The sequence below is a fragment of the Acyrthosiphon pisum genome, chromosome A1, assembly GCF_005508785.2.
Source record: "Acyrthosiphon pisum isolate AL4f chromosome A1, pea_aphid_22Mar2018_4r6ur, whole genome shotgun sequence".
NCBI classification, from domain to species: domain Eukaryota; kingdom Metazoa; phylum Arthropoda; class Insecta; order Hemiptera; family Aphididae; genus Acyrthosiphon; species Acyrthosiphon pisum.
Genome location: NC_042494.1, coordinates 53645852 through 53656010, shown reverse-complemented (window position 1 = coordinate 53656010; position 10159 = coordinate 53645852). Strand labels below are relative to the sequence as shown.

At 28.5% G+C, this 10159-nt stretch overlaps 3 protein-coding genes across 4 annotated transcripts in view; 1 reads left to right on the top strand and 2 right to left on the bottom strand.

Moving 5' to 3' along the window:
* Positions 1-10159, bottom strand: part of UQCR11 (ubiquinol-cytochrome c reductase, complex III subunit XI) — a gene marked incomplete at its 3' end in the record, with an annotated part of 32021 nt that overhangs the window by 14839 nt on the left and 7023 nt on the right. The window contains 2 exon segments of the mRNA NM_001190813.1: positions 2436-2447; positions 7245-7266.
* Positions 581-6001, top strand: LOC100163580 (cytoplasmic tRNA 2-thiolation protein 2-B). Of its 2 annotated transcripts, none has more exons than XM_001946512.5 (9): positions 581-843; positions 981-1055; positions 1111-1310; positions 1374-1596; positions 1665-1800; positions 3423-3566; positions 3634-3783; positions 3863-4093; positions 5860-6001. In XM_001946512.5, exons 1-9 carry the CDS (start codon positions 785-787, stop codon positions 5956-5958), a joined length of 1317 nt encoding a protein of 438 aa, XP_001946547.1. In that variant the 5' UTR covers positions 581-784; the 3' UTR covers positions 5959-6001. The 2 variants fall into 2 exon arrangements, with proteins under 2 accessions (XP_001946547.1, XP_008189573.1); XM_008191351.3 differs by having other exon boundaries at positions 582-843; positions 986-1055.
* On the bottom strand, positions 8062-10159 carry LOC100573648 (deoxynucleoside kinase; the record flags this gene model as incomplete). Its single annotated transcript, XM_008191352.3, is given in 2 exon segments — positions 8062-8852; positions 10042-10159. Coding segments are annotated over 2 exon segments (334 nt in total), but the record flags the coding sequence as incomplete, so codon positions are not given.

The window sequence follows — 10159 nt, the reverse complement described above, 5'->3', positions numbered from 1 at the left end:
TAATTAATAAAAATATATAATAATCATGCCGTATTGTCGTGTGCGGTGTGCCCGTATCGGTGTTAAGGAGTCACATGGATTTTGCCGTTGCTAACATCGTATACTATAGCACCGAAACCCGTAATATAACCATAGACCTTATACTAGTATAAGGTCTATGAATATAACACCATATTTATACCACTGAAAAATTAATTTTATGACCATGGTATGGTAAATGGTAATCACCGATTAGTTATCAGTATTCACGCATGGTCTTCCAAGTTCCGATAACTACAGGCTTCAGACTGTGGAGCACGGATATAGATACTATGGTTGCACGACGGCCCATATTGGATCAAAGCGCTGAGCGGCGCCGAATGTTCTTATCAATCCCGACGAAAAGTCGCGTTTTACTAGCGCCCTCTATAACTACTATTAAGTTACGGTAACCAAGCCGGGCTACCTACCCACGGTGGAGCGCTAGTATATCGCGACTTTTTTTGTATGGATACTATTTATGTATTTATGTAACTTGATAAGAACATTTGGCGCCGTCATATTATTGCTCGTTGTTCAACCATAGTATCTATATCCGTGCTGTGGAGTCGTGGGCAGTGGGCACACGTCTTGTCGTCGTGATAAGTGGAGTATTGGTAATTGGTGTCTGGAATGGTAGATCTCAATTCACAAGTTATAATTTATTACATTTTAAAACATCAAATACCTGATTTCTATCAGTTTTTTAATATAAAAATTTGCTAATGTCAATACTCTGTTGAAATTTTGAGGATTTTCCGTGACAATGTGTAGCGTTAACGAAGAAGGTGCTGAAGTCTTCGAAGTACTCAAACCTATTGAACCGTAAGACTATTTCATTGTATTTATTTTTTAATGGGTTGATATGAGAATCATCATTTATTAACTTCTTTTATAAACTAAAAATTCCAAATTTAATGTATATATTATTTTGAGATGTTGACGATATTATTTTTTCATAGATTAGAATTAAAATGTCGTAAATGTTTAATCGAAGATGGAAATGTTGTTTTACAAAAAAAATTTGTGTACTGCAAGTGGGTAAAAATTATTCAACAATTGACTTCCTTAACTAACTAATTTATATCTTAGGACTTGTTTTGTGCCTATGGTTACTCATAAGTTTCGTGCTACTGTTGGCAAATCAAAATTAGTTAATAGAGGTGAACGCGTTCTAGTATGTGTAAGTGGCTCCCAATCTTCAGTATCTTTACTACATATGATATGGACTGGACTACAACAATCTACTTACAAGAGATTAACATTTGAACCTGTAGTGTTATATATTGATGGTAATGACATGGGCATGGTTAATGTTAAACTGATTGAAATTAATTAATTTTAACCCATTTCAGAAAGTGTTTTACACGATTATCCCCTTGATCAAGTGAAGAAAATTAAAGAACTTTTTGAAAAATATGGTTTAACTTACCACATAGTAAAGTTTTCTGCAGCTGTTTATTTGGATAATTGTTTGAATAAAGACACTAATGTTGACCAATATAATGATAAACTACAAAATATTTTTAACAATTTATCTGACCTTACATTAAAAGAAGATATGTTAATGAAACTTCGGTAACAGTCATAAATATACTTGTATAATATTTGTATCTATTCATTTTTTTGTTTAATTTCATTTTTAGTAAACGTGCAATAACAAAATTAGCTGATCTGTTAAAATGTACTCGGATAATGACGGCAGAAAACGAACATAAATTATCTATTCGATTGCTTTCAAATGTAGCTCTAGGTCGTGGATCTCAAATATCTTTGGACATAGTAAAAAAAACAAACTATTTTATTTTCTAATTTCTTCATATTATTATATTCCATTATAGGTTACCTACTAGGTCCCTTACTCCTTACTGAGAACAAAATACAGTCAAACCTCCCATAAAAAAACTCCTTTAAATTTTGAAGACCTTGTCTTGGGAACCTACTACAAGATTAACCTTCCAAATAGTGAACAAAATTTCAGCGACCAAGAATGTCCAGTATTTAAAGTTTTCACTGTATAATAATTCTAAAAACACTATCATAACTGTAATACATAAAATTACGTGTAATTACCCCTCCCTCCTTGGAATTTTTTTAAAAAATTTGTTTTTAAATTAGTTAATTTCACAATGTAGATAATACGGTGAAGAAATTACGGTGTATAATATTAATTCAACTTATCGGCCACCGTATTAATAATAAGTAAAAACAATATAAGTATTATAATATAAAATATCCTAGACTGACAAACTGTCTCCGCACAGAATTGTTTTTCGTATACAATGATATTATATCATTGAATTCAAAATTAATACCATCCATTACAGTGACCTACTTGTAATCTACAGTACAGCAGAGCCATCCACTTACAGTCGTTGCCAGATAAATTGAGACGGCGGCAGCGGCGCAATAACGGAAAACTAGTGGTTCTCCGTATTTCAATGTTATTACCAAAAATACATCAATAAAACAACAATTGTTATAAAAATTATTTTACGATATTAATTTAAAATCAAATATTCTGATAATAATCTTTTATTTATGAACAAAAAGCAGAAATTGTAAAATAATATAAAAAATATAATAATAATAATAAATAATTATGCAGAAAATTTTTTGCACTGAGCCGGGTTCGAACTGGTGACTGCCAGCCAGTGGCGCCGAAGTTTTTAAAACGTGGTCGGGCAATTTTAAAACTTCCCGGCCTCAATATCTTAATTATTTAATATAGAGGTACCCTAATATACATTTATTCATAATCATGGTTTAAATATACTCATGCTCATATTAAAGTTATGAAGTAAATAAAATATGGCCGGCCGGCCACATTTTTTAAAAAACAGGTCGGGCCACGGCCCGACGTCACCATGGACTTCGGCGCCACTGCTGCCAGCAACTAGTTTGGACTACACTTACCAAAAAGCGCCGCCGCCACCGTCTCAATTTATCTGGCAACGACTGTACCCACTTTTTTTTTTCTTGCATATTTTCACAATTTTAACTGCACATTATATGGCATATTTTGACACATTTTGTACATACAAATCCACGCTCTATTCATAACTTATAATGTGTGCGGTTTTAATAGAAAAATTTGTTTTGTCACAAATATAAACTATTTTTTAATGAATAAAAAATACAATAAAATTATGAAGAAACGTATTTGAATACATTTATTCGAATACTTTACAAGACTGTCTAACAGACAATAGTAACATTATAAATATAAGATACCGGATGTACAGCAAAAACTGTCTTTTGGAACTTGTAGTAACAGATTTCTACTGTAAATTCAATATTATGATTTTATAAATAATTACTGATTATTAATAAATTAATTTCTCTAGCTTTTTAGATAATAACTAACCGTACATTTGCAAGACTTACACTAATACATGTTATAGGGGCTTGCCGTTAATAATAAAAATAATAACAACACATCTTTAGTTACAATTCGACCAATGAGGAATCTGTCCGCTAAAGAAATTTCATATTATGCCTTGTTCAATAAGTTGGATGATTTTATGCATTCAAATTTCTTAACAGCTGTAAGTATACAAAGGCATTGTATCTATTGTGTCTAAAAAAATAAATAAATATTTCAATTAATTTTAGACTAGTGAAGATGAATCGATACAAAAAACTACGGAACGGTTTGTAAACGATTTGCAAGTCGATTTTCCTTCTACTGTGTCCACAATATTTAGAACTGGAGAAAAAATATCTGAAAAAACATCAGCTATAGCTTATTGTTTATTATGCCAAGTATGTAAATTATTCAATTTATTTTTATATTTTTTTTCATTCCATTATATTATAATATTATGATGAATTATGTTCACAGGGCATTATGGAAGTCAACGTGTCACCTTCCTCAGCTATGGAAGCAACTAAGTATTCGAAATATGTTTCGCTAATGGGAGTTAAAGCATTAAAACTTAGTTTAAAAGAACTTAAAAATGAAGAGACCAATGAAAAAAATTGTAATGGGTGCAAATGTAGAAATAAACAGGACTTAAAAGAAAAAATTATTGAAAGCTTGTGTTATGCTTGCACACATATAATTCAAGAATTAGTAAGGATTGATTTAATAATTGTAGTATAATAAGTATGAAAATTAAATATCAAAAACAAAAAATGCCTAATAATAAAATATAGTTAGATTTGTGATAAGAGGATGTAAGCGCAATATTTGTTTTATCTACCAGAGTATCAGACCTATGCGAAACATTGATCATCGCATTAACTTAAAGTTTTTTTCGTTTGTAATTTTTTAGTTATCTTCTTGAGTATTCTTCTTAAGCCAATATGGTTGTACGGTATACAGGTCTGGGACACTGCCAAATATTGAATATACAAAAATTACAAGTGTTCCAATCAAAAATCTTCTGATTCATAACCAGTGTTGGCCTGGCACACCAAAAGCCCATGGATTAGTTTTTTTAAGGAGCCCCATAATTACATACAAAAGCCCCAAAAAATTTACTTGACACTTTTTTTCTCTTAAGGGGGCTGGAGTAACCATATTTTGCATACATTTAGTTCAATAATCAAAAAAAAATTAAACATACTTTCAGTAGCTTGATTTCAATTTTGAAAAGTAAATTTGGTTTGTATTCCTCTTTTCTAAGTTTGCTCGGAAGTGGATTCTTATATTTTTTATTTTGTCGCTGTCTACAACTAAGTCAAGTACAAGTTTATTTTGTAAGAAATATAAACTTACTATGCATTATATTATATTAACTAAAAATAAAGTCGTAAATCTATTTCCGAGCAAACTTAGAAAATGGTCTTACGAATACAATCATCTTTTGAAAATTAATATAAGTCAATCAAAAGGAGGTGAATTTTTATTTTTATTTTTGTACTGTTAGCATCAAACTTCTGCCCTACAGCTGGACCAAAAGTATTTCCTTCATATTCATTGACTTGTGCATGCGCGTATGGGTATTTCATTTCTAAGAATCATAGTACCTAACCATAATATAAAAAATATTAAATATTACCTGCATTCCAAACGATTATAAATCGGTTAGACCTAAATTTGTCCTGAAAAGTGCGATAACGGATTACACACACTAACGTTCATTTTCTCCAAAATATACATGTAATATGAAATGCCTAAACACTACCCCTTAAAACATGGTATGCTCCAGCCCCCTTAAAATACATATTTTATTATAATTCCTGATATTTTTTTTTACTACTTAAAGAGTGTTCTGTTCTTCTGTGGCGATACAAACTTCTATTAAGTTACTAACCTTGTCCGTACCCAGGAACTTCCTTAGAAAACTAAAGCAATAATAGCCCAGGGATCTTATAAATTAAACACACAAAAACCTAAATAATTTGTAAATTCACGGCTAATTGTCTTCACTGGTTGATTTTTCCCTCAAGTCAGTCAAGCTGCTATATTATAATATTATTTTAAAAAACATCCGTTATGCATATTATACTTTTTTATGTATAAATTGTATAAATTCTAGATAAAAAAAAAAATAAAAAAAAAGTTGAGATCTTAGAATAAAACCACCGATTAAAAAAATTAAAGAATAATACTTGAGGGTTCAGGCATGACAGTTTAAACCTTATTATTCCCTTACTTTATATTAGCCTCTAAAAATAAAGATACATTTTTTATATTTAAATGAATTTTAAATTGTTTTTAGACAATATTTAGACAAATCTGATATCATACCCCCAATAATTATTATTATACTCTAGTTTTGGTGATTGATGATTTTATTCCAAGATTGTCTATGATGTGCGTGGGCCAAAGAAAACTAAACGTGCATTAACATTCTCTTTAAAGTAATGTATAATATTCAATTTTATTTTCAGGAATCTTTGGATGATTTACCAGAAGAAATACTCAATAAAGAAAAAGAAAGATTGCAATTTAAAAAAATGGAAGAACAAATAAAAGATTTTTTGTTGTAAGATTTGTAATAAATGGTTAACCTAAGTATACTAGTAAACTGTATTATAATGTTTTTTAATAAGTAAAAACATTTATTTTTAAATAAGAAATAACATTTTAATATATTGACTCTAGTCTAAATTGTACTTTGAAAATCATGCTTACATAATATGATGGTTATTAACAGACGCGGACTGGCTGGGATGCTACAGCATCCCTTGCCCTAAAATATATTTGCTCCTATCGGTATAAATGTGCCAACCTAAAATTAATCTGAATTTTGAAAATGGTTAAAATTCTCTGATAAAATCAGGTGGATATAGATCTATTATTTATGTAATAAGTAATAACTATAACAATCATAAAGAAAAAAGAATACATTTAAAGTAGGTAGCCAGTAAGAAAATAGGTTAATTAGTTTGAGCAGCTTTTTATATACATTAAATATACTTTATTAATTTATTATTAACACAATCTTCATAAGAGGCACTTAGCTCTAATTGTTATGGGGTGGGGGTTGGGGAGCAATAATTAATCACAATTTACTAACCCATAAGTTTGCCATCTCAATTTCTGGCCCTTCGTGACCCTTCCACACCAAATGCTGCAGCCTATAACAATGTTTATACTCTTATTAACTCTGAGACCTACACATTTAGTTATAGTTTTATTAACTGCTACTAGTCATTGCTTTTTAATGTACCAAAATAAGAACATGACCAAAATCATTTATCTGTAATTGCAGAATTATATAACCCACAAACTATTATATAAAAAAATATATAGAAACAATTTGATCTCATCAAAATATTGCTACAATCGAAAAAGTGCTTCGACCGATGCAAAGTAAACCTACATACTAATTCAAACATCTTTACATATTTTAAATCGAACAACTAGAAGTACCTTAATTTTTGTCAGGCGTTTAGGTCATTGTTTCTATGTTCCACGTGTGTTAGACAAAGACAGACAATCGCGGCAATGTATAATATATTTTTGTTTGTTAATTTTTGCTTGGATTCAACAGCTTTCAAGGTTCAATTTTAAAGATTTTAGTTTGTCTTGATTAATTTATTATTTTTATTGATATTATAGTTATTGTAGTGCAAGCAGTCTTGTAAAGTATTTGAATTAAAATATTTGAATACTAATTTAAATATTTTTTTTAAGAAGTATTCAAATACGTATTCTGAATACTTTTATTTGTATTTCTTATTCATTAAAAAAATACTTTTTTCCGATCGAGAAAAATAGTTTTAAATTTGTGACAAGACATATTATAAATCATGACCATTGATTTTATTCTTTAAACGAAATATAATATAGGCCCATGATATGATTATTTTCACAAACAACAATGTGTTGTATCCCGTATGGCCCATATCGGCCGTATCATATGTGTCAAAATGTATAAATAACTTATGATTCGTTGTATGTTTAACTATTAGTTAATAAATGTTAGTTACCAATCATTCAAAAAATGACAAAAACTAGTTGTGAAAAAAAGTATTCTGATAGTATTCGAATACTTTTTAAACTATTCGAATATGTATTCTGAATACCTTAATTCTCATTTATTCGAATATGTATTCCGAATACAAAATAAAAGTATTCTTTACAAGACTGACTTCAGATGAACATAAAAATGTATATCAGTATAACTGAGATATATGAGTATTGCACTTAAGTAGCAAGTATATCTTTGTTTAGTCATATACTCATATATCTACTACCTACATATGTCGCAATCCCTGAAATCGGATTTATGATATTTTAAAAGTAATTAAATATAATATTTGAATGTGTTATGTGTTATAGCGGACCATCAATTTATTTTTATTTTTTTACCATACAACTGTAGAAGTTTGTAAATTTGTAATTTTTTGAATGTTTGTTGTAATTTGGCACCTATTTACATTTTTAATGTATTTACAACATTTTAATAAAACAAAAGAAAACATTTAAATATTTTATTAATAACCTACATATTTAAAATTTGTTTTATTTGCCCTTTAAATTATGCAGCATCCCGCGCCTTTTTTTTACCTGTCTGCGCCTGACTATTAAAAAGAAATAATAATGATTAATGAACATAGAATAAATATAATATTGATCAATAGCAATTGCATATTAAATAGTTTATTTATTAGTTATCACAGCAATTTCTAAAACTTTATCAAGTAATATATTGGTAATTGCCAATTGGTATCTATAAAGAAAATTGCATTTTAACATAATAGTATTAATAAAAATATATTATATAAAATCAAATAATTTTTACTTTATTCTAGTATGTCAGATGTAGAAATTAATTAATTTACTTACATATATTTTTAAACAAAGCGTGCTCAAGTCAATAAGAGATATTTCAAATGTGCAATAAGTAACATATACCAGTAAAATAGTTTAAACAAAAAAATTAATTTTATAATACTAGAAAAAAAAAATCATAATAAATAATATTTTTTTTACAAGTATAAATGTATAGATTTTCTTTTTAACTAATCATATTGCAATATGTATTATACTATATTATATATAATTACAAAATATATAGGAAACCTTGTGAAGTCCGTGTCCCTTATTCAATATTTTTATTTTTTCTATCAAAAGTATTTGCGTAAATAAAAGTATAAATATAAAGTAAAAAATATATAGGTCTTATAAGTTTAGGCTGACAAAGAAAATAATGTTTAAATTAGACTCTTTGAGCTGGAACAATGGTTGAGGAGTCAGACATCAATTTACAATTAGATGAAATGTGAATGTCATTTATATTTTTACCAATTTCAGAATTTGTAGGACTTGTTTTAAGTTTTCCAAGTGCAGATGCATTTTTAGTTATTAAGTCTCTAATACCTTTAAATTGCTTTCTAACTAAATCCATACTTTGATTAGCATCAACAATCACTACCTAAAACAAACAATTGAATACATTCGGTTAAAATGTAAATAGTAAGTTATTATAATCAACTAGAACTAAGTTATTTAAATAAAAGTGGTTTTCTAAGTAAACATTGTTATATAAAAACATGAAACATACACAATATTTATCTTAAGAACAATAGGGACTTGCATTAATTGATAAAGGTAAAATATTGTGGTAATACCTAAGCCAGTTTGCATTAAGAGGATGTCAGCGCACTATTAGTTTTCTCTCTCTAGCCCACGCGCAACATAGACAAAACGCATTTAAGCAAAATAAATAAAAAATGTACATTTAAATGATGTTTAAATTGTTTTGAGACAATATTTAGACAAATCGATATGTCATTCCCTCAAAAGTATTATTCTCTATCTTTTTTGTCATGGGAATTTACTCTAAGATTACTTAGAACACGTAGAAAAAATGATTTTGCGTAAATGCATTTTGTCTATGTTGCGTGTGAGCCAGATAGAGAAAAAAAATAGTGTGCTGACAGCCTCTTAAATATATCGAAGGAAAGTCAAAATATTTTAATGCTATTTTTCTAACAGAAAACATTAATAGGATGTCAGCACACTATTTGTTTTCTCACTCTGGCCCACGTGCAACATAGACAAACCGCATTAATTACGCAGAATTATTTTTCTATGTTTTGAAGTAATCTTAGTAAAATCACTCATTACAAAAAAGATAGAGAATAATATTTTTGAGGGAATGACATCGATTTTGTATCAAAACCATTTAAACATAATTTAAATTTACAATATTTTTTTTGTTTATTTTGAAAATCAAACAACAATAAAGTATAAAATCGATATGTCATTCCCTCAAAAATATTAGTATCTTTTTTGTAATGGGCGATTTTACTCTGAGATTACTTAAAAATATACAAAAAATGATTCTGCGTTAATGCGCTTTGTCTATGTTGCACGTGGGCTAGAGAGAAAAAAATAGTGCGCTGACATCCTCTTAAGAACATTCCAATTTAATAATAATAATATTAAAACATATTGTTAAGGAATTTTTACGTTGTCAATCTACGGGAGGGATTAAATACAAAATTAATATATGATACTTATATCCCTTTGTAACAAGATGTAATAATGTCTCGTTACATCTTTCACCCCAACATTTATCAAATCTATGCTATATCTAAAATAATAATAAATTTACTAACAGGTATATTCTTTGGTACGTCAGTAATGTGTACATTTAACCACTTGTCATGCAATTCATGTAAATGTTGTATGTATTCCAATGAAATATTTTTTTCTTCAGACCTATTCCTGGTTTTG

Coding starts and splice junctions, on each gene's coding strand:
- LOC100163580 (XM_001946512.5), top strand. CDS start 785: ATGTGTAGCGTTAACGAAGAAGGTGCTGAAGTCTTCGAAGTACTCAAA. Junction 1,056..1,110: donor AAAAAATTTGTGTACTGCAA/GTGGGTAAAAAT, acceptor TTTATATCTTAG/GACTTGTTTTGTGCCTATGG. Junction 1,597..1,664: donor GATATGTTAATGAAACTTCG/GTAACAGTCATA, acceptor TTTCATTTTTAG/TAAACGTGCAATAACAAAAT.